General features: G+C 42.5%; 1 protein-coding gene across 4 annotated transcripts in view; it reads left to right on the top strand.

Annotated features, from left to right (window-relative positions):
• Positions 1-24,404, top strand: part of LOC136828671 (pyridoxine/pyridoxamine 5'-phosphate oxidase-like) — a 50,384-nt gene that overhangs the window by 11,572 nt on the left and 14,408 nt on the right. The window contains exons 3-5 of one of the 4 annotated variants that reach the window (XM_067086765.1): positions 783-882; positions 14,346-14,417; positions 16,727-16,780. In XM_067086765.1, the coding sequence (XP_066942866.1) occupies positions 783-882; positions 14,346-14,417; positions 16,727-16,780 (226 nt within the window). The remainder of the gene's footprint in view (positions 1-782; positions 883-14,345; positions 14,418-16,726; positions 16,781-24,404) is intronic. The other 3 variants (XM_067086763.1, XM_067086762.1, XM_067086764.1) reach the window with 3 other exon arrangements.

A 24,404-nucleotide genomic window follows, 5' to 3' on the forward strand; every position in this document is an offset into this window, starting at 1 on the left:
GACCAGTCCAGAAAGGTGAATCTGTAGCTTGGTAGTCTATTGTTCAGGTGGACCATAGCATATATTACTGAACCTTGTCAGTAATACTTTATTTGCCTTTTTACAGGAGAGGCATTAGAGTTACTTTTGTTACTGTCTTGTTGGATCCTCTGCTGGCTGCTTGACAAATATTGTTTATTTGTTTTTCTCATGATTATATGTAATGTCAGTCACTGAAAAATAACATCACTGGCAAATGATAAGTGTTTTCCTGAATGGGACAGTCTTGCTCACTAATTACTCTGGTAGAATAAGGAATCTGAATACTGTAATTGGTCTGATAATTGGTACAATTTGCCAAAACTGGGATGTAAAGTCACATGATGAAATATAGAAATTGTCTGAAACCATTTAAAATTTCTGATAGAAAGTTTTTATAAATATGGTTCTTTAATGAATATGGTTCTTTCATGCAGAGATTTTATTCACAAACAGATTTTTATTCAAAACTAATGTAGGAGACAACTTCATAATATCTGATTGTTAATTACCACTTACATAAGAATTGCATCTTAATGTTAGTCATGGGTGTTCCAGTGTGTCAGAGAGGCTTCACACCCAACTTTGAGATAATAACAGCCCCATAATATTAGATAGTTTTTGAGAATCATAATGGCATATGTTAAATCATTGCAAGGTAGTTTTCACCTAGGAAGGGGTAATGTGCAAATATGAATAGTACAGGAACAATATACAGTAATATTTTTCAATACCTGTGTAATTTTATAAAAATGTGCTTACAGGTGTGGAAAACCATCTGCTCGTATGGTATTACTTAAGGGATATGGAAAAGATGGCTTTAGGTTTTTCACCAATTACACTAGCAGAAAGGGGGAGGAGCTGGTAAGTGAAAGTATGATATAATTATTGTAGTTCGGATGTTGTATGCCCTTGAATGCTTTGAATGAATATTGGTAATAATTCCAGTACCCTAGGTCTTGGCTGATGGTGCACTATCCTAACCAGCCAAGGTCACATCTGTCCTCAGTTCTCAGTCCAGTTCTCTTTATCAAGTGATAAGTGACATATATCAACCTGTATTTACTGATGATTATCACATCTCATTCTCATTAGACTTGAGAAAACTGCAAAATTGAACTTGAGATATTTATCACAAGAGGCAAAGAAACTTCAGTCTGTAGAGGACAAATTAAAATATACATATTTTGGTAACTTACCAAGCTTGTCTCACTGCTTTGATCCAATTGGAAATGTCAGTATGAAAAAGTCCCAAGGCAAAGCCCTAGGACTCATCATGTCTGACAACCTAACATGGTCACCTTATACAGGTTTAATAGTAGCAATCATAACATTTTCAAATGAAGATATTTATACGATGTACACATTTAGAGACATTGCTCACTAATGTGATATCCCCCATCCCATTATGTATGGACAGATAAAACAACTGTAATGGAAAGCCATGTTAATTTGAAAAAAAAACCAAAGAACTCTGAAGAACTTTCTATTATACTAGATTCTATGCAATAATACCATGTAGCACTCTGATTGGGAGCAAATGCTAAAATTTTGTTCATTTACAAAATCAGGGTTGACACGGTATTCAGTCCATCATCATGTCCATTTATACTTGGTTATTAACCTATAGAATTTGCTTTCATTGCATTTCAGCCATCTTAAAAACCAGGGAATTAATCAGCTGCCTGATTGATTCTGCATTCCCAGGTCACAATTCCAATCCATTTTGTCATGTCCTATCCGGTTTAAAAGTCGAATCTGACATCAGTACTTTTCATAACCAAAAGTAAGCTAACCTCTGAAGGATACTATTAAAAAATGTTTGTTTGTAAAAAGTTTTTTATTATTTGCCAGTTGTATATGATCAGTAATGAAGTGTATAGTTATTATCAACTGACATATCAAGTAAGTTAAATTGTCAAATTTTTTTATTCATATTACTGTAATTGTTCTTACTCATAATCTTAATGGAAGTGATTTTGATTCTTAGGAACCATCTTTTAAACGTACAGTATTTAAGTATTCAAGTTTGTCTTGGTGTAATTGTAGGTTATTCATTTGCATTTGTAGTAAAACCAGGGAGTAATGTGAAGGTATTTAGTTCTATTACAGGTACACAATCCTTAGTCCAAAATCCTTGGGGCCAGATGTGTTTCAGTTTTTGGAATTTTTCGGATTTCAGAACTGTTTGGTCATGAGCATAGTCAGACATCACTACTGCACCAAAAACATATTTTTCATATAAGTAACTTACGAAGTAATTACATAGCTATAGTTTTATAATTTATGCGGCAGCCTTTTTTTAAAAATTGCGGTAACACCTTAATTGTTTTGTGTAGGTGACTAGCCCCGCCCACTATCGGAAGTACTGGGAATGACTTAGCAGATAACCTCGTGTTTCTACCATCTCTCGAGTAAACATCGGGTTGTTAGCAGCAGCTTTTTTCATGGTTTTCGATTGTCTCTACTGGATTTTGGTGAAGTATTACCATTGTATTTTGTGTAGCCTTTAAGCTTGTTCAGCTTATTAGTATCCTTTAGGATCAGGATAGTGTTTTTACTGATTATGTCTGATTCTAGTTACTCTAGTTTTCGCTACTGCAGCGAAGGTTGTTAGGAGGCAGGAGTGTAGTAGGGAGAAAACCTGTGCTGAATGTAATGACTGGGACGAGAAAAAGTGGAAAGTACCGAGATCTCACCTAGACAAGTTAGAAAGGGATAGGAAGAGGAAAGTGTCCTCTAGAGCTGAGAGATGGGCATCGCTTAGCCTAGAAACCACTCCTAAACCTAGTTTAGGTAGTCCTGCTTTTCCTTCTTCCCCTATTCCCACTTTTCCTCCTGTTACTAGCTATTCCCACTTTTCCTCCCGTTACTAGCCCCCCTACTATCAGTCCACCTACTCCCTTGCCTGGCTCCCTTGCTTCAGACCCTAATATCATTGCCAGTCTCGAAGCTAGGTTTGACAAGAAAATTAACCTTGTTGATATATTGCCGGGGTTAGGAGCATCGCTGCAAGTGTTAATGAACAAAGTGTACACGAAAAAAGTGACAAGTGACAGTGTTGGGCAAGTGAAGGAGGTGGCTACTCATCCCGCCAGTTCTCCTAGACGAAGGTCACTGTCCTGCTCCCCTGAACCTGGGAGAAGACATACTGTAAGTCCAAGGGAGGCTGGTGAGGTTTGCCCATGGGTAGTTGCCCCCTCAGTCAAGCCTGTTGCGCATTCCCAGGTATCGATAGACAGCCACTGGAAATGCGTCTCATTGGATGTGCACCAGTTGTCGTCTAGTTCCGACGAGTCTGGTGCAGACAGGAAGTGCTGTAAATGCTTTCTTGATTCATCAGGTCCGCTGAAGAGACTCAGATGATGGTCGCCATTCTCCACTTCCTGTTAAATGGTACAAGAAGGTTGGTCTCAGCCCACAGCCTTTCTGCAGTTATGCTGTTGACCCCTCTGTCCCTGCTTCAGTCCAGCATCTGCTTTCCACATGGGACAGTCCGGAAGCCTTCTCTCCTGATTGCCCTGCTGTTGAGTGCCCTTACTTGGCTCCCAAGCGCTCAGCGAACCCTCTCAGGCACCCATTGTCATTGTCTAAATGCCTGGCTCCTCTAAAGCGCCTGGCGCCTGGTGCCAGCTCCCAAGTGCCCAGCACCAACTCTTCAGTACCAGTCTTCAGCTACTGTAGATCAAGACGAGCTGTCATTGGCTCCCATTAAACAGCAGTTGACTGAAATATTGAGCTTACTGAAGGAAGCTCCTCTATTTCCAAGAAATCAGCTCTCTATTTTTTGCTGTTGGATCCTCATCACCTCTTCCCTCATGACACTGTGAGGGAAATTGTTTCAGACCTTCAAAAGAAGTCTACTCAGGATCTTCTGTCATAATCTTCCAAACGCCCCAAGGATTCATCTCTGTTGGCTCCCAAGACGGCCTTTCCACTCCTGCAGCCCTTTGTGGAAATAAGCCCAAGTCACAGCCTAAGTCCCGCTCCAGTGTCCCCTTCTCAGCCAGATCTGTCAGAAAGTTCTTGACAGTCTGTGCCTAAGAAATGAAGAAGTCCTTTGTGTACCAGTGGGAGCCAAACTTCTTGAGTTTTGGGAGAAGTGGAAGATCAGAGGTGCAGAACCGTGGATTATCAAGGTTCTGAAGGAGGGCTATGCCATCCTATTCTTGGAGAGGCCCCCTGTAATCGCTTCTCCCAACCTATTGATGGCCTACTCAAGAAGCTTGTGAAACATTCGGCCCTTTTGGAGGAGGTCTCCTCCCTCATTCTAAAGAGGGCCATTGAAGAGGTCGAGGACATCAGCTCAGATGGCTTCTACAACCGTCTTTTTGTGGTTCCCAAAATATCAGGGGGTTGGAGGCCAGACCTCAGTGTAAGCGGCCTGAACCTGTTTGTCTGGAAGACAAAGTTCAAGATGGAGACGAACCATTCGGTCCTGTCATCCATTCACCAGGGCAATTGGATGATAACCATGGATATGCAGGACACATACTTCAACATCCCCATCCATCCTGACTCCAGGAAGTAACTAAGATTCATCTTCCAGGACAAAGTCTTCCAGGTTTGGGCTCTTTGCTTCAACCTCTCTTAGGCTCCTCAAGTCTTCACTCAAGTCCTTGCTCCTCTAGCAAAATGGCTCCATTTGATAGGCATAAACGTCAGTCTGTACCTGGACAACTGGCTTCTTTTGATTCCCTTCAAGGGAAAAGTGCACAAAGAACTTGCACAAAATTCTTCTCTCACTCAAGAACTGGGCATTCTCATCAGCTTCCAGAAGTCCCAGTTGACCCCATCGTGAGAGCTCCTCAATTTGGTGTTGACTCTCAACTCTGACTTTTCGGGCTTTTCCGTCACCCAAGCTTTCTTCAGACGGTCCACAATTTTCTAGCCCACTTTGTCTTGCTTAGTCCTTCAATTCTTCCTCAAGGCCGACTGGGACAGGAAAACACAGCTGGATACCTACGTGTTTCCTTTAACCCCAGAGATAAAGTCTGACCTGCTATGGTGGCTGTCCAAAGAAAGACTTTAAAAGGGAAAGTCTCTTCATCCTTGGAGCCCCGACCTAGATTTCTACCCAGACGCATCAGATCTAGGCTGGGGAGCCCTTCTGGGAAACCAGGAAGTTTCCGAGACGTGGTCCTTGGAAGAACAAAACCACATAAATATCCAAGAACTGAAAGCAGTTTACTTGAGATTTCAGTTTGTTCAAGCATGATCTACAAGGAGATGGTGGTAGTCCATGCGGACAATACTACGGCTTTAATATGCATGAAAGCAAGGCGGCACACACTCTCTCTCTCTCTCTCTCTCTCTCTCTCTCTCTCTCTCTCTCTCTCTCTGTGTGTGTGTGTCAGGCAGCAATAGATCGTCTTCTGTGGGCAGATCAAAATCAAGTGACGTTGGTTACTCAATTTATTCAGGACAAACTAAATGTTTTGGCAGATGATTTGAGCCATCAGAAGCAGGTCCTTCCCACTGAGTGGACCCTGGATCCTCTAGTTTGTCTGGATCTTTGGAGACTATGGGGCAAACTGACATTGGACCTGTTTGCCACCTTGAGGAACCATCGCCTTCCTCTTATTTCGTTCTCCAGCCCCAGACCCTCTAGCATGGGCAACAGACATTATGATGCAAGATTGGTCCAATCTGGACCTGTACTCTTTTCTGCCCTTCAACACGGTCAGGTGGACTTTCCAAGACTCCTTCCCCAAAAACCATGTTTACTCAAACAACCCTTCAGGAGATACTGTACCACCAAGGATTGTCCTCTCTTGCTCTGACAGGCTTCAGACTGCCTGCAAGCTTGTCAGATCGAAAGGGTGTTCAAGAGAAGCTGCAGTGGCTATTGCAAGATGCAGGCATGAGTCTTCTTTCCACATCTACCAGTCCAAGTGGGCAGTTTTCTGACGATGGCGCCTCAGACACAAAGTCTCTTCTTCTGAGACATCTTTAACACAAATTGTCGATTTCCTCCTTTATCTGTGACGCTCTATGAATTTGTCATCCTCCACCAGTAAGGGGTACCGAGCTATGCTGAGCTTGGTTTTTAAGCATAGAGGCCTGGATCTTTCATCTAATTTGGATCTTAACAACCTCACTAAGTCCTTCTATACATCCAAGCTGAAGAAGGATGATCTGGTCTCCTGGAACCTGGATATGTAGTTTTGAAGTGGCTGACAGGTCCCTCCTTTGAACCCCTTCGTTCCACTTCCCTAAGGAACCTTACTCATAAGACTCTCTTCCTCATGGCTTTGGCTACTGCTAATCGTGTTAGTGAGATCCAAGATATCAATAAAAGGGTAGGATTTTCCCAAGGAGACACAGTTTGCTCCTTTACCCTAGGTATTTTTTAGCCAAGAATGAGGGCCCATCCAAGGCCTGGTCTCGTTCCTTTACCATTAAGAATTTAATGGACATCCTTGGCTCTGAGGAAGAAGAGAGAGTTCTTTGTCCTGTTAGAGCCCCGAAGTATTGCCTGAACAGGACTGAGAAGATCAGAGGGCATTCAGTAACCTCTGGTGTTCGGTTAAGAACCAGTCTCATCCTCTCTCTTAGAAAGCATTGTCATTCTTCCTGAGGGACGTAATTTCTGAGGGACACTCAGATTCAGGAGGACATTGTGCCTACTTTCAAAGTGAAAGCTCATGATGTCAGAGCAGTCTCTACCTCCTTTGTTTTCAGGCACAATATGTCCCTTACTTCTATTCTACAGCTGACCCACTGGAAGTGCAAATCTATCTTCGTGTCTCACTAGCACTCTTTTTCTCCTATTGTCTTTTTGCTTTTAGGAGCTGGGGAGTACAGTGTATGTGGAGTACCCACCAGTCCTAGTGGATTGGTGGTGGTGTTTTCAGTGTAGGTTACAGCATTGTCTGGTTGTTTTTAATGTTGGTACTGCTCCCATGTCAAGGGCACTTGTTATATGCTTTGCTAGCGATCAGGCCTAGCCTCCGCTGCAAAGCTTCCACTTAAGTAGAGGCAACCCATGGTTCAACTGCCTACTACTACAGGTTAAGATGAGCACCAACTAGAGGCAATATTTGCCTGTAGTAGCTCTCTTACCAGGTAAGGGAAACAACAAGCATTGTATCAATGCTGGCAAATTTCTATTTCAAAGTCATATTACCATACCTTAATGTTTTGAAGTAAAATATGTCCATGTATCCCACCTCCTTTCAATGCAGGATTCAGCTATGTAATTACTTGATAAGTTACTTATATGAAAATGATATTTTCATAATAAAATTAAGTTTCATATATACTGTGCTCACCAAGTAATTACAGAATTAGAGCCTGCCCTCCTCCCCTCTGATGGACATAGGGCACAAACAGAATGAGGTTACCTGCTACTGCAATTTTAAAAAAAGGCTGCTGCATGAGTTAAAAACTATAGCTATGTAATTACGTACTTGGTAAGTCTATATGAAACTTAATTTTTTTTTATGAAAATAAAATTTTCTTTTTTTTTTTTTGTTTTTTCATTGCAGTTCTGTAATCATTATAGTTTATTATTATTTATATTAATATAGTGTTAAATGAATGTGAGATAATTAAAATCATCAATAATAAAATTGTGGGACAGTTAAGACCATAGGTTCACTAACACATTATTTTCAACAAAAACTTTCCATAAAATGCCAAAATTTGCATAATAAGAATAACAGTAATTCAACTTGTGGAATTTAACGATAAGTAAGACTATGAAATACATTTCATCATACTGATCTTGGAGAGGGTTGTACTTTATTGTCACTAACATTGTGATCATGGCAACGTTCAAACTTAGTGCCGTCCATGACATATGTCTATAAATAGAAAAGAAGTAGAGGGCTGTCATTGGCTAACAGATCTCCATGGCAACCACCCAGCCAATCAGGTTTTAGCTGTACTCTGTCTGAGAAAGAACGTTTTGCTCACATGAAGCTGATGATGACGTAAGTGTGGGTATTTTACCGATTACATGAAGAACAGAACAAATTCCTTCTCATTACTTTGAGTGCAAAATTGTTGGTTCAGAGATTCTTCCGCAACAAAAGAATTTTTTTTTTTTTTTTTTTTTTTGCTTCAGAAGGTAAATTATAACTGCATTGATATACCTTCAAAACACAATCCATCTCTTTAATCTCTTGAGGAATGTAATCCACTTCTGTTTCCCTGCTGGTCACACCCTTTATAGTCCACGCGACTGACAACAACAAAATTTATATGTTTGCTTCTGGTCTTCCAGAGATGTATTACCCATTACTGCACATTTTTAAAACATCATGAACACACACACACACACACACAGACAGTGTGTACATATGCACTAATGCCCATTGGTTAGAGACTTAAATTAGTAGTATCTTTTCCTGAAAGAGAGAGAGAGAGAGAGAGATTATTTAAGACTAAGGCTTGGCAGATATACAATTATTTTATCTCAGGATTTAATTTTTTTTTAATCTTGGGATTTTCTAAGGTCAATTCTTGGGATTTAGTAAGAAAAATAATTGTTCCTACACAATACACAAACCCTCGGTCTTTATATAGGAATTACCTTCAGCTCAGCTGGAACTGGCCATTAAACTTTTAACTGGTGGTATGGTAGTTAACTAACGAACGTGGGAGTCCCGCCCGCCCGGTTGATAGAGCGTCACTTTACCTCCAGCCATACTATGGTGAGGTTGTGCTGCTTTGCTGCCCTCTGCCCTGCTGCCGTTGTTTTTGCTATGTTTACTACCATGAACATCGCTTCCCTTCCCAGTGGAATTGTGCCTTTTTGTTGTTTTTCCTTGTGTCTATGTGTTGGTTTGTTTGCTATGGATAAGCAATCCCATAAATAATCTGAGCCATCCAAGCGGAAGATGGTGCCAATAAGAAAATGCCCTGGTACCGCTGAGAAGGCTTGCAGCCATTACCACTTGGCCCGTGATGTTGACCCTCATACCCTTTGCACATCATGCAGGGGGGTTTGAATGTAACCCTGACTCTGTGTGTGAGGAGTGCCATGACTGGACTCCAGAGTAATGGATGAAGTATTTGCTGAGGAGGAAGTATCAGAAGAAGCCCCCAGTTGTCATCTGAGGTTGACACACCCTTGATGACTCCCTTGGTGGCTAATCCTTCAGATACTTTTTTCCCACCAGCAAAACTTCCCGCTTCGCTACTTCTCCGACGCTGCTTCTCCTTCGGGAGAAGTTTCCCCTCTGTCATCTTTGCTTGCTTCATAGGGCAGAGATAGTCGTTGGGGGACGGGAAGCCAGGACGACCTCCCTTTGGTGGCCTCCATTTGCTCAGGGGGTTGAGGAGAGAAATCCCCCTTCAGTGTGAAACGAGACTACCCCCCCGAACTGACTATTTCCAGGTGTGGAGGAGGAGGAACTTTGGGAGACTTGGCAGTCCCTTGGCCTCCAGGGAGTTCCCTCTATGAGGGGCATTCTTAGTTACTTGCGAGCTGCTCATGCCCCTGCACTCCCTCCAGTGACTTGCTCTGCTACAACAGTCATCACTTTGACTGTCACTGTGACCACCAACTATCTGATGCCCCTAAGTGTGTTTACGCACCCAATGTTGACAACCCCAGCAGTAGCCCACAAGGCCCACACCCTGCTGTGTCCACCATGGTGCCTGTCCCTGCTGTGTCCACCATGGTGCCTGTCCCTGCTCCCCAGGAGTCTGTGCCAGAGTCTTCCTCCAACCTCAGGGAGCAGATCCTCCACACCCTTCTGAAGAAGGTGAAGAAGAAGTCGAAGTCCAGGAAGTCAAAGAAGAGGTCCAGGAAGGTTTCATTGCCTTCTTCATCGTTGTCTTTGTTTGTTGCCTCCTCTTCAGCTCCCTCTTTCAAAGCCCACAAGTGGAGGAAGAGGGAGGTCGCTTCTTCCACCCAGGAGGAGGCCCAAGCTGGGTCGTCCAGAGGGGTGTCTCTCTCCCTAAGGGAGACAGGGATTTCTCGCTGACTCTCCCCAGTCTTCAGACTTGGGGGCTGCTTCACGAGTCCCTGCGAGACCCGTTGTCTCAGGAGCCGAGGGTACGCGGACCTCCAGGGAGGTCCAAGCACCCGGCACTTCTGCTCGAAGCTCTCTCTTCAAGCAGAGTGCTGTGCCAGCCTCTACTCAAGTCTCTTTGTACACTCAAGCAGAGGGGTCTTCCGCAGAACCTTCACGTACCAAGGAAGCCTTGAGTACACGGACCTCCAAGGAAGCAAGTTTATTTCAATGCTGTGGTTTGTCTACCAGGTAGTGATGAAGTGTGTCGCTATGGCCAACTGTTGGGTCCAGCTATCAGTTCCTCAGGCCCTAAGAAGTCCCAGACTTTGAAAGGCACTCAAGGAACCACCCAGCCTTCTTCTTTCCCTGCCAAGAAAGGTGTGCAATTGCGTCCCTTTCCTTCACCTTTCCAACCCAGTAAAGGGAAGGGAGGAAAATGCTAGGGTTGGTGTTCCCCTCCACAAGCTGCTGTCGGTTTTGGGGGGCTGCCTTCGAGCCATTGTGCAACACAGCAGCAATATGGAGCTGAGACCTCGGTAGTAGATGCCCTTTAGGAGGGCTATCTGCTTCCCTTTGAATTTGGACCACCCCTCACCGACTCTCTGGTTCGCTTCCACTCCTACGTACTCGGCTTGCTGAAGGATCTCGCTCTCCAGGAGGAGATTGCAGCGATGCTGAGCAAACACACTGTAGAAGTCGTGAAAGATCGGTCCCCAGGCTTTTACAGCCGAATCTTTCTCATGGAAAAAGAATGAGGGGGATGGCGGCCAGTTATTGATCTCTCTTCCCTGAACTGATATGTTCGCCAGACTCGGTTCCAGATGGGAACGGCTCGTTCAGTGCTCATTCCATCTGGGAGAACAACTTCATGCTTACGGTGGACTTGAAGGACACGTATTTCCTAACACCCATCCATCAGTCCTCCCACAAGTACTTTTGCTTTGTCCTTGAGGGAATGGTGTTCCAGTTCAGGGCACTTTGTTTCGGGCTCTTGACCACTCCTCAGGTGTTTACGTGAGTGTTCACCCTTGTCTCGGCTTGGGCCCATTCACGTAGGTTATGTCTGTTGAGGTATGTCGACGGTTGGCTAGTCTTGGCAAAGTCTCATCTGCAGTTGTTTCAAGACCGGGATCACCTTCTTGAGTTTTGCTGCAGCCTGGGAGTCATGATGAATCTCAAGAAGTCCAATCTCACACCCAAGCAGATGATAAAGTACCTGGGCATGCTGATAGATACAGCAGCAGCAAGAATCTGCCCCTCAGACTGTCGTGTAAGCAGGTTCAGGAATGCAGCGCAAAAGTTCATGTCCCGGCAGGAACAACCAGCACAGCAGTGGCAGGTCGCTCTCGGTCACCTGTCGTCCTTGGAGCAACTGGTCCCTCATGGGTGGCTTCAACCTTGTTCTCTCCAGTCGATAATGAAGAAGTTCTGGTCACCAGCATGGGATCTTCCATCTTTTCCCATCCCTGTCTCATGGAGGGTGAGACAGGACTTAGCCTGGTGGCTGGACAATAGGAACCTCGTAATAGGAGAGTCCCTGCACATTCCCCCTCCCAAGATGCTTCTGTTCTCAGATGGTTCAACCAGGGGATGGGGCACACACTTGGAGGAGTTGCTGATTTCAGGTGTGTGGAACCGAGACGACAGGCACCTGTACATCAACATCCTGAGACTCAAGGCAGCCTTCCTGTCCCTCCAAGAGTTTCGGGATTGAGTGGTGGGACACTTGGTGGTGTTGATGAGCAACAACACAGCACAGTAGTGACATACGTGAACGAGCAAGGGGGCTTAGTCTCTCTCGTTGCACCAGTTGACAATGCAGTTGCACATGTGGGTTGTAGCCCACTCGGTAGAGCTGTCAACCAGATACATTCCAGGCAAGAGGATGTAGTGGCAGACAAGCTCAGTTGCCAGGATCAAGTGATAGGGACAGAGTAGTCCCTTCACATGGAGGTTGTGGAGAGATTATTTGATCTTTGGGGGCTCCCATCGATCAATCTGTTTGCCACCCAGCACAACAGGAAGCTCCAGGTGTTTTGCTCCATTGTCCCTGACTCATGGGCTGCAGCAGAGGACGCCTTCCAACACCCTTAGGACAACCTGGACTTATGCCTTTCCACTGTTCCTTCTACTCCATCCGGTGATTAACAGGGTGATGATCACCAGGAACCTCAGAATAACCCTGGTGGCTCCCAAATGGCCACATGCTACATGGTATCCAGACCTGCTAGCTCTTCTCGTTGAAGCACTGAGAGAGATTCCCCCCTGGCACAACCTGCTGTGTCAGCTGCACATGGAACGGTTCCACCAGTCCATGGAGTCACTTGCTCTTCACGGCTGGAGACTATCCAGAATCTCTTGCAAGCGAGAGGCTTTTCTTGCCGCACAGCAACAGAGATGTCTGAATACCTGCGACAGTCCTCTGCTGCAGTCTACCAGGGGAAATGGGCCATCTTCTGTGGTTGGTGTCGTGGACAGGGTGCCTTTCCGGTCAGAGCTACTATTCGGCAGATAGCGGATTTCCTCATCTTCCTTCGCCAAGAGAAGCTCCTCTCTGTCTGAGCCGTTAAGGGCTATTGGGCCGCCTTGGGCCTCATCCTACGCCTGAGAGGCCTGGATATCTCCTCCTCACTGGAAGTATCACTGCTGATGAAGAGCTTCAAAAGGTCTTGCTCTCCCAGGGAACTCAGCCCCCCCTGCGTGGGAAGTGACTTTCATACTCGGAAGCCTGACTTGTTCACTGTGCAAGCCCTTACAAGAGTCGTCAGACTGGGATCTGACCCTCAAGACTGTTTTCTTGCTTGCCCTTGCATCGGCAAAGAGAGTAGGCAAACTGCACATACTTTCCTTTCATGTGAAACATTCAAGGGGATGGGGATCGGTTATGCTCGATTTCGTCACGGATTTCATAGCGAAGACTCAGAATCCGTCAGTCCCTGATGCCAGATTCGAGTCCTTTATGATCCCCTCTCTGGAGGACTTTGTAGGTGATGAGCCAGACAAGATGCGACTTTCTGGCTTCGTGAGACAATCAAACAGGCATACTCTGCGTCGGACGAGGAGGACTCCAATACATTCCAGGTGAGAGCTCACGAGGTCAGGGGCATTGTCCATCCTTCATGTACAGGAAGAATCTGTCAGTTCCTCAGGGTTTGAAGGTGGGGGTGTGGTCGCAACAGACCACTTGCACCTTCTACCTTCAGGATATTGCCCACAAGTCCCTGGACTTGTTTTCCTTGGGTCCTGTGGTGGCTGCTCAACAAGTTGTGTAGCTCACCTGGTTCCTCTAAGAGGACAGGTAGCATTTCGCCTATGGTGTATGTTTGTGGAAGAGTGTGTGTGGGAGTGACTGGTCCTCCTCCCCTCCCTCTTTCCCTCAACCTTACCCTCCTTGCTGGCAAAGGTTAGGTTATCGAGCCGTCATGTCGCTGGAACAGGCCACGATGCAGGTTAGTTGCCATAACTGAGTAACTATTCTATAATCTAATTGATGTACTGTATAGAAGCAACTCCTCCCTCTCTCTAGCAAGGGGAGAGAGGAACAGACATTGCAAACCCACTGCTTATACATGGCCTTTTCATTGTCTTCGACACAAGATTCAACCTACCCTTTTTCTCGAATGATGCTGGTTTTATACTCCTTTATTCGAGATAGTGACCAGAAGTCTGACAATTGAACATACAGTTCCTATACTTTGTTCAGTGGTCAGAGGCATGGTCCTCTTCCTCGCTCTCTTGACCAGGAAGAAGACCTGTGTGTGGCGAACTACCAGTCGGTTCAAAGACTTACTCAGCTTCCTCCCACCAAGAAGTAAGTCTTCCTATATGAAGACTGAGGGTTTGTATATTGTGTAGGAAGAAATGATAAATTTTTGAAGTAATTTATATTTTTCCTAACTATACAAACCTGAGGTCTTTATAGTTAAATGCCTACCCCATGCCACACCTCAAGCTGACACCAAGCGGATACCTGGGCCTAAGGTAAAGTGACGCTCTACCGACTGGGTGGGTGGGACTCCCACCTGGTCATTTGGTAGTTGACTAACATACCACCTTCTTAAAAGTTTAACGACTGGTTCCAGCTGTGCTGAAGGTAATTCTTATATAAAGACCTCAGGTTTGTATAGTTAGGAAAATTACAAATTACTTAAAAAAATGTTTCATTTTGAGTAGCAGCATGCTCCCAAATGACTCAGGTCAGCCGTTAGCGTGCCAAACTACCAACCTTATGAATTGATGCTGTACTCTCCACAAAATGTTTTTGGTTTTTAAGCTTTCAGTTTTTAGAATTTCAGATAAAGGATTGTGTATCTGTATAAAAAAAATGGGTTGTGATATTAAATGCATGTTTTCTTTCAGACAGATAATCCCTTTGCAAGTTTAGTGTTCTATTGGTCTTACAATGGTGAGGATATATCCTGGGCAAGACAGGTAATGAAACACTGTACTGAAATTGTAGAAGTAACAATCAGCCATAATTATTCTTATCAGTAAGTTTCATTGGGTATTTTGTCTTCTTATTTGAATATTTATGTAAGTGTTGTGGAATTTATTTTTCTGGTGTTGACAGACAAGCGTTATACCTTATATTAAAGCTGAATAATGTTCATGGCTACTAACTAGAATTTGTCTCTTATATTTTTAACATCTCTCATGTGAGTAAGTTGGTAGGATGGGGCAATGCAAAGTTTATATCTGGCCCAGTAGTGCAGCTAAACCTGGTTAGAAGCTTGAAACAAGTTTTTTTGAAGAGGAGAAGGGTATAAGGTTTAGGAAAAGCAGAAATTATATAATTTCAAAGCTGGGTGATATAGAGCAAGAAACATCCACTTAACCCTAAGGATTGCTTATCTCCACTAATGTGGGATATGTTGTCATATATACACAATATATATATATATATATATATATATATATATATATATATATATATATATATATATATATATATATATATATATATATATATATATATATATATATATATATATATACACATACAGTAGAACCCCCTGTCCTCGACTGTACTAGAACTCGAAATAATCGGATTTCAACACAAAATGTTGAGTAAATTTTGTGTCGGAGTTCAAACAACAAACTGGAATCTGACCTGATGAATCTTATGATGCTTGTAGAAAAAAGTTTCGGGCGGCTGCTGCTAGTTGGCGTTGTTGGTGGCGTTCTTCCCATGCTTATTTAAAAGTATTTAAAGCCCACACATGCTGCTGCTGCTGCTGTTGAAAAACAAGCCATATTATCACATGAAATTAATAATACAGTATTTATAAACTGAATTACTGTATGTCTGTTATCATAAAATTAAGAAAAATTTCCGAAATTACGTCGGAACTCGGCAGCCTGTGGCAGATCTGCCGAGTTCCGACGTAATTTCGGAAATTTTTCTTAATTTTATGATAATAGACATACAGTAATTCGGTTTATAAATACTGTATTATTAATTTCATGTGATATGGCATGTTTTTCAATGTTATCATTATTAACAACAGTTTTCATGTGTACCTGTTACAGTACATTCTGGTAGTGCCTATAAGGCTACTTAGCTTAGCCTATGGTAATACGGCCGCATTGGTCATAGGCCAACTTTTTTGATACAGTATGCATTTAAAAATGTAAAAAGTGCTTCTGACACGGTAAGTTATTCAACTCTGAACCTATTTAATTGTGATTTGTGTAAAGTTTTGTATAAAAAGGCAAGGTTGGGGTAATGACTGGTGGTCAGGAATGGATTAATCCCTTTTCAGTTATTTCTTATGGGAGAAATTAACTCAGAATTCGACAAAATCGAATCTCAACACTTCTTCTGGAACGAATTAGCGTCGAGAACCAAGGTTCTACTGTATATATATATATATATATATATATATATATATATATATATATATATATATATATATATATATATATATATATATATGTATATATATATAACACACACACACACACACGGTAAACCCCTGTATTCTTGAGGATGCGTACCACACCCCCACGAATAGCTAAAACCAGTGAATACTTAGAACCCTTCTAAAAACACTTAGAACTGCCTATTTTGATTGTTCAACACACACAAAACAGACTAAAAATGCATACACAGGTATTATCCTACTTATGTATCTTGAACATAGCCTAGCCTACACTAGGGTATTTGGGACCATGTACTGTATATTGTAGTGCTTATGGCACTGTAAGCTCCATAAAACAGGGTTATGGTGCCATAAACCGGGTAACGGCGCCATAAAACTGCTTAAGGTGCCAAAAAATCAGGTTAATGGCACTGTGAGCCAAACATCGCAAAGTCGGAACGCCTTAAACCAAGAGAGTCGTAACCCGGGGACTGCTGTACATGTATTCCTTCCTCATTCCAGTAATCACCTGTGGTGGTACCCTTGTAAAACTCGTGGTTTTAGAAATAGTCTGTTTCTGCGTAGTTGATTCAGTAAAGAAGTTTAATTAGGTCTCTTTTGAAGTTTTAGTCACTATAGTTCAGGATCACCACTTTATGTGGTGTTACATGTCATTAATTATTATTTATTTGGCATTTGTTTTTTCAGATATACTACTTCATGCAATTTAGAAGATGTTTGAAAGAATTATTAGATTAAATTCCACAATACTTTTTAAAATCAGATTCTGTCAGTTGACAACTTTTATGTAATTGGCTGGTTGCTATTTCTGTGATACATTGATGATGCATTTTTTCTCAAATGTATTCTTGTTTTCAGGCTGAGAATCCTCAAGCTAGCCTATGTTTTTATTGGGAACCTCTCATGAGATCAGTAAGTGAAGATATTATTTGTGGCATATAGATAAATTTTTAATTAGATTTCAGTTCTTTCATCATAACCCCCATTACTTTACATCAGCCATCTCTGCAGTAGTGATTATCACTAGACACATTCCAGAAGAAGAGGGAGTCTTCCTTTACAACTTTCTGAGTATGCATCTAGGTCCCCATGTCTGTTGTTGAACAAAATTAGCAGTCTCATTCCCTTAGTAAAATTTTTCCTTCTATTGCTTTCATCTTATTTATTGTTGCTGTTTTCTGACAGTTTTATCATATAGACACTTTCAGTTGGCCCTTGGTGGCAGGCCAGGTTTTTGTTAGCCTAAAGAAAGTGGGTTGGGAGACAAATTCATCCTCCTCATGCTTATAATTCAGCCTTTGACTTTCAGGCAAAGATATGTTAGGTATCTAATATGCTGTATATGAATAGTAAGCATTTTCTCTCATTGTTATACCCTTCACAAAGCACGGTACGGTGCGGCCCATAGTTTGACTGATGTGGCCTATTTCATATCCATATTAGTCTCATAGATGCTTGTTGTGTCTAGTGTCTTTACACCCAAGAGGGTCCTTTGGTCTAGCACACTTAAAGTTTAGAATCTTTTAACACTTTTGGTGAATGAGGCCTCTTACTTGAGTAGCTACTCATGCTGAAGTAAACTAAGGGATGATGAATCAGTTAATTTTTTGATTAAAGAGAAATTTTCACATATTACTTCCTGCTGTAGGGTGCTTAGGGCCTAAAGATGTACTCAGGAGGATGGAAAGGGAGAAAGGGAGATGGTTAAACCACTGAGAAGTTTGATATAAATTAATTTTTATGTGTAGTTTGACAGATTGAAACCAAAAACAAGAACACTTGGTTTTCTATGAATATCCGAGTATTAATCTACTTCCCCCACCCCCAACAAGGGACCGATAGATACAAACACTCGTAGCTGGTCAGTCTACTTCTGTTGCTGGTTTTGGTAGGAGGTAACAGATTGTTTGTACTCAGTGTTCTGTTGGTTTGTTTTTGGATGTTCTTTTTATTTTTTGAATATTCATTTAGTAAGAACCTTTTTTTTATCAACCCTCAAGATATGTTTTTGCCAGGGGAAAGGTTAGGATTGGATAACTATATGAATCATAGTTGAACAAAATCAGTAATTGATTGCAAGCAGAGAGAGCTTGTTAAGTTGTAGAAACAACTACAGAGGATAGTACTTGTAAGACTTGAGTTAAAGGGATGCACGTCTTATTTGCGTCCCCATTTAGTAACTGGTTAGGTCCTCTTCTTCTCTTCGATCTGTTACTCCAAATGAGCATCCCATAAATTCAGGGCATTAGATTTGATAGGATGGAGTAATATTTTTGTTCAGTTGCTGTAAGTTTCACAGGATATTGTTATTATATCAATTTTTCCTTTTCAGCGCTACCCTCCTGAGATTCTTGGTAAGTTGGTTTTTTTTCCATGTCGGAGGAAGGCCTCAGTGCCCCGCTTTTTTCTTGCCTTGTTCTTGGTACGTCTTGTCTTACTCCCTCGTGTCTTGGAGTAACAGCACTGGGACATGTCGGAAAGTAGTGCAGATATGTGCCTGTTGTCTTCTTCCTCTGTTCGGTTAGGCGTCTGCGGCTCCAGCTGTGATGTTAGTGGCACCGAGCAGCAGCCAGGGTTAGAGGCACCAATTTCGGTGTTAGCAGTGCCAAGTTTGGCATTAGTGGCACCATTTCTAGCACCACAATTCATTACAGTATAGGATCACTCGGATAAGAATAAGAGGAATCCCCTGACATGTTTCCCTATTTAATTTTACCGTATCGGATCGGTTTGGCAGCAATGATGCTTCAACTCTTTCTGGTAGCATTTAAGCGAGTTTTAGCTGCTTTCTCTGGGTAGTAAGCATCGACTTAAGCTGCCTTGTCAAGGAAAGTTACTGTTTACTTTGATGAGTTACTCTTCAGTTTCCTGTAGCTAAGGATCTTTCAGTTTTAGGTGAGCATAAGTATCGGTTAGTTTCTAGTGAGAAGCCTAGATTGTCTTCGGCTTTCCCATGTGCTGTGGCTTTTATCAGCCAGGGCGATGGTCTGCCATTGCAGTTTTGACGCACCGGTAGCCTGTGTATAGCATAATTTGTGCAATTTGCTGCAGTGCTGCGCTCTTGCGCGCCTTTTGCCAGCCCACCCATTGCCTGCATGTCTATTGCTTGCCCATACGTCTATTGCGTAAGTGCCCATGGGTTGTACGTGTAGTGCCTGTGGTGACTTGTGTGTCTATCACGTGCGCGCCTATCACATGCGTGTCAATGGGTTGTATGCCTTTCGTTTGTGGGCATCTGGCTTGTACACCCATGGCTTGTGCTCGTATCGCCTGAGTGCCTTTCACTTGTGTGTCTATCAATTACACTTCTTCCACCTGTGTGCCTATCCCCTGCCTATAGACAATCTTGGCAATGCGCCGTCATTTTAGCTTCTTTTTCAGTAGGCAGGTGGCTGCTGTTAGTAGTCCCAACATTCTGTTTTGGGGATTTCACTTCCTTTCCCAGTTGCAGTTTTTATTGGTAAGCAGTTGGTTACTTTTTCTTTTTTTTTGACTTTCTCCAGGTTTAGGAAAGTTCTCATTATTGCAAGATTTTCCTGATCAGAATTTTGAAAATTTGCTTGGGCCGACAGGTTTTTAACTAAATCAGTGTCTTCCTTTTGAGCTGGAGCAAGTGGTTTTGTCGGTGGTGATTATCAGGAGCTAGTTCAGCGCAGTCAACTGGTGCTCTTCCACCATCAAGCATTGTAGTCTTTGCCCCGGTCTCTCTGGAGAGTTTTCAGTAGCTAAGACTTATTCTCTTGCTGTTTCTTTGGCAGGAGGGCAATTGCTTGTGCTTCTGTTGATTGATGAATCAGGTTTGATATAGAAGAGGTTAATTGCTTTCTGCAAGGAGAGGTTAATATATTATTTTGTGGAAATAGAGTTTTCATTTGAGCTATATTTCATTAGGTTTGGCTTGTGTATGTTCAAAGCTTTAATGCAGTTCATGGAAAGGGAGCCTCTCCTAAGATTTTTTCTTTCTTGCCCACATGAATTGGAGAAAGAGAACTACTTTGTAATCTAGGGATCTCTTTCCAAATCTCGGGGTAGCATTGGGTAAGGACTAGTCCCTGTGCAGGCTTTGATTTTGGAGTTAAAAATATTCTCACTGTTCAAGGTTTTCTTGCGGAGAAAGTCACAACTTTATTCGTGGCATATATTGCCACTGATTGTTCTAAGAGGTTTTTAGAGATCACAGGATTTTATTTTCAGCGAAGCAGAGGTCTTCTCATCAAGGTCATATGATTTTTGGGAAGTTTTTTGACCTGGCAAGAATCATGTGGGGGCGTCTTTCTTGTTACCTGAACATGGGTCAACAGGTGGTCTCTTATCAGATATGATGTTAGTTTAAGTTCACATAGGGAGAAGGATCCAGCTCTTTAGATGGCTCAGTGTAGGTCTGGGCCATGATTATTGGAAATTTTGAGAGTTTAACCGGTATTGGGGCAGTTCTGTTACACTATAATCCTGAATTCTTAGCAATCAAAGGAACTTGAAGTAGTGTGCATGTAGAGTAAGGCACAAGTAGCAGTGCTATCAGACAAACCATCTTCCCTACTTCAGGTATATTGCACTGTACATATATACATATACTGTATATATTAACTTTATCACATGCACAGTTGTTCTGTGCATTAGTACAATTACTAACAGGACCTTATTCAAACTGGATGGTGTCTAGTGGAGATATTTATTAAAAAAAACAGTCCTCATCCTTAAGTATCCGTACAGTGACCAGATGAGTAGTCCAGCTGTACAGTATATCTGTATGCTGGGTACTTTAATCCTGTCATTGCCTTCCACCTCTTGTGTGACCCCCTCTCATGACCTTGGTCTTTCTCTGCCCACATCTTTATCCAGGTGTTCGTGTCCTGTGTGTCCTCTTTCCTCTTGTGTTTTTCTTTTGTTTCCTTGCTACTGTGGAGTGTACAATTTTTCTTAATATGCCATCTTCAGAGCTGTTTCCAGTGTTCCCTACCATTGTCTTGTTAGTGCATGTTATGAAGGCATTTGCTACACCCAGTCTGGCCGTTTTGTTGGTGTTCCTGTACAAAAATTCATATATATATATATATATATATATATATATATATATATATATATATATATATATATATATATATATATATATATATATATATATATATTATATATTATATATATATATATATATATATATATATATATATATATATATATATATATATATATATATATATATATATATATATATATATATATATATATATATATATATATATATATATACAGTGTAGCTTTTGGGATATGATCGTGCTTTGTAGTTGGCACTGTTGTCAGTATGACTGCATGTCACTGTGGGCAAGGGCCACTTGGGTCAAGTTCCAAGATGGCTGCGAGCACGTGGTTAATCCTTTGCCTCTCTGCCAGCTAACTTGTCTCAAGCGAGGATTGCATTCCTACCGGATCAGCACCTGGAATTTAAGGTTCCGGCAGTCACTCGAACAAGGAAATTCGATTAAAGTATTCTTTCCCCAAAGGCAGTGGTGAAGGAGAGGTTGGTATGGGCAAGTTCTGCCTACAGTGTTCTTTGCGATAAAACAAATGAAGCAGTTAAATATTCTTTACATTGCACTGTTGACAGATGAGATGGCATGTGAGAGTTTTACTCCTGACACCTCCCCCACCTAGTTGACATTTACACCCTTAGTTGGGTTGAAATGGCTACAATTACATCATCTCATCTGGCAATCTATACTCTCTTCACAACCTTTGGGGTAAAATATTCTAAAATATAATATCTCTGCAAAAGACCAAAGTCACTTACAAACAAAAGAAATCACTTATGACATTTACTGTACTCCGCAGAATTAATTTATGCTTCTGACAACAGTAATAATTTTACTCTCAGAGAAAAATGATATTAAGCAGCATTTAATAAATACAAAATGAAGTAAGATGATTACTTAATTTCTACCAAAATCAAACCTAACATTAAGAGGTTAAAACAGTTACACTTAAAATATTCCATGCACTTTTTAGTAATAAAACTTCTGTCACAAGGTCATGCAGTTAATTTACCTAGAAGAGGTAGTACGACAAAGCATTCTTGGGCTTAAATTAGGTGGTGCCACGATACTTAAGAGCGACGGCTCAGTGTCATTTGGGGCACCAGAAACTGCTAGTCAGGAGGCACATTTTATAAGTACATGAGACATATCAGTACTCAGTATTGGCTTCGGAGCCACATGTTACAAATTACTGTACTAGGCAAAGAACAGTAATAAAAAGGAAGCATCTCACTTGGGAGTCACTGATGAGGCAGAACAATAACATGGCACTAACCTCACAGGTGCCTTGTGGCACTTCACTAAGTACATGATGTACAATTATGTGTGTGTGATTTATACAAGTTTGTGAGTCTGGGACTCGAAATTTATATTACAAGGGAATAACAAAGAAAATAGATGACAGATGCAAGAGTAAATAAAGATTATTAAAGAAAAATTATGATTAATATGCCAAGATTATATTTATTTTATGAAAAAATGGCTAGGTTCATTCTTTAGCCCAAAGGGCCTGCAAGGGAAGTCGGAGGGCGCGGTTCCTCTGGCAGGAGCACCTTTCAGCATCTATAGTAATGGCACTGTGCCAAGTTGGCACTCATAGTAAGGGCCTAATGGCTTTGGCATATATGATTCAAAATGTATCATGGTTTTATAGGCGTGAAAGTGAAATCAAAGGACTTATAATACTTGAGTATCTATCAATTTGCACCCTGCATTGGCAGAGGGGGAAAGTAAGTAAAATGTGAGCCTTGGTAAGGCGTAAAATAGTATGAGTAATGATCAAAGGAGTTAAAGGAAAATGTTAAAGAAAAGGAATAAATTAACCTAAGAAAAATAAACAGGTGAAGAGACCTGGCATCCTTCCCTGGATAGAGGTGCCAAAGATCTTCGTAGGATAAAGGGGAGGTACTGTGCCAGACTGGCACTTGTCCCAAGGAGTTCAGCGGCTCTCTTTAGGCTACTTGGAGTTATCTTTGCCCTTGATCTTTCTTCCATGAACCTCTTTTGGGTCCATGGTTAGACTTTGTAGGTGGAGTCGGTGGAACCGAGCCTGAGGGCGCGTTGAAGTGCCCCCCGTGTCGGCTTCTTTGACTGCCAAAGTAGGGATATTCTTTACGAGCTCTACCACTAGTTTTCGTAGTTCCTTGAGTTCATCGGCAAGTTAAGATATGGCAGAATCCTTTCTCATACTCATATCTGCAGAGGACTGGGAAAGAGTGGAAGAGGTTGAGGTGGGTGTGTGAGGCTCGCAGGTCACGATGACTGGCTTAGGCACGGGTTGCAAGGCCGCACGTTTGGTTGAGCTTCTGCTGTGGTCAGAGGAATTCGGAGGGGACCCGAGTTAACTTTGGCTTGACTCCCATACTGGCACTGGTAGCGGTGCCAAGTCGGGGGAAGAGAGTCGATCCGGACTGGGATCTCTCGAAGGAGGATCTGTGACATACTCTGGCACTGGCACTAAGGCAGTTCCAGCCACAGGAAGCAATTCTGGAATTTCTTGGACGTCCACGATGGACAGAACATGGCTCTGTCCAGGATACGTAAGTGGCACTGGCAGAGATTTGGAGTCAAGTTTGGGATCTCCGGAAGGGCTTGTTGCTGGCACTGGGACAGGGCCTGACACTTGAATTGAATTTGGTAAAGGCTCGTCGCTCGAAGCAGATGGAGCTTGGCATTGCTCAGAATACATAGGTGGCACGGGCAGTGGATTGAAGGCAGGTTCGTGAGGCTTATTCATGCCTGATGAATGACTGGAGGGTTTTGGACCCCTGGATTGTTGTAATTTAGAGGGGGACTAGAAGTTTTGTCCCAGGAGGAGGTCATAACCTCCAGGAAGGTGATTAACTGCTGCAAGAGTGCAGATTTTAGATCAGTGGGGTATTGTGACCCTCAGTTTAACGGTGGGGAGAACCATCTTCTCGCCATTCATTCCCTTCATAACAAAACAGTGATACCTGTCAATGGTGGCCCCTTAGGGGAACTTATCTTCTTATCTTCCCTTATGAGGGAGATTTGCGTGGCAGTGTCATCGAATACTTTGATTTGGCATGCGGGGTATCTACCTCTAATAAGAGATTTCACAGATATAGGACCCTTGGCTGGGGGCCTAAGGTTTTTGGGTTTGTAACTGCCAAAGCAGTGGCGGGTGTATTTGATGTATTAGGGCATTTTGCCCATTGGGTAGAGTGCCCATAAACTTTGCAAGCAGGACAATAAGTTCTGCCATAATCTTTGCTTGGCACTGTCCCATGGGAGGGTGCAGGCCCTTTGCTTTTCATCCAAGAGCCAGATGTGGCTTGTTGGGGTGTTGTCCCATTGGAGGGCTTAGAGAAAGTTTCTGGCTGATTCTCAGCCTTCAAGTGGCACTGTTCAGTGGGGGTACCTTCTTCTTACAGTGTCCACACTCTGGTTTCTTCGGCGAGTGTCCATTCTTGAGAGGTTGTTGGGAGTTAGTTGCAGTGTGCAAGGAGGGTTATAACTTTTGTCTGTAGGAACTAAGATGAGGA

Source organism: Macrobrachium rosenbergii, chromosome 43 (assembly GCF_040412425.1).
Source record: "Macrobrachium rosenbergii isolate ZJJX-2024 chromosome 43, ASM4041242v1, whole genome shotgun sequence".
Lineage (NCBI taxonomy): Eukaryota > Metazoa > Arthropoda > Malacostraca > Decapoda > Palaemonidae > Macrobrachium > Macrobrachium rosenbergii.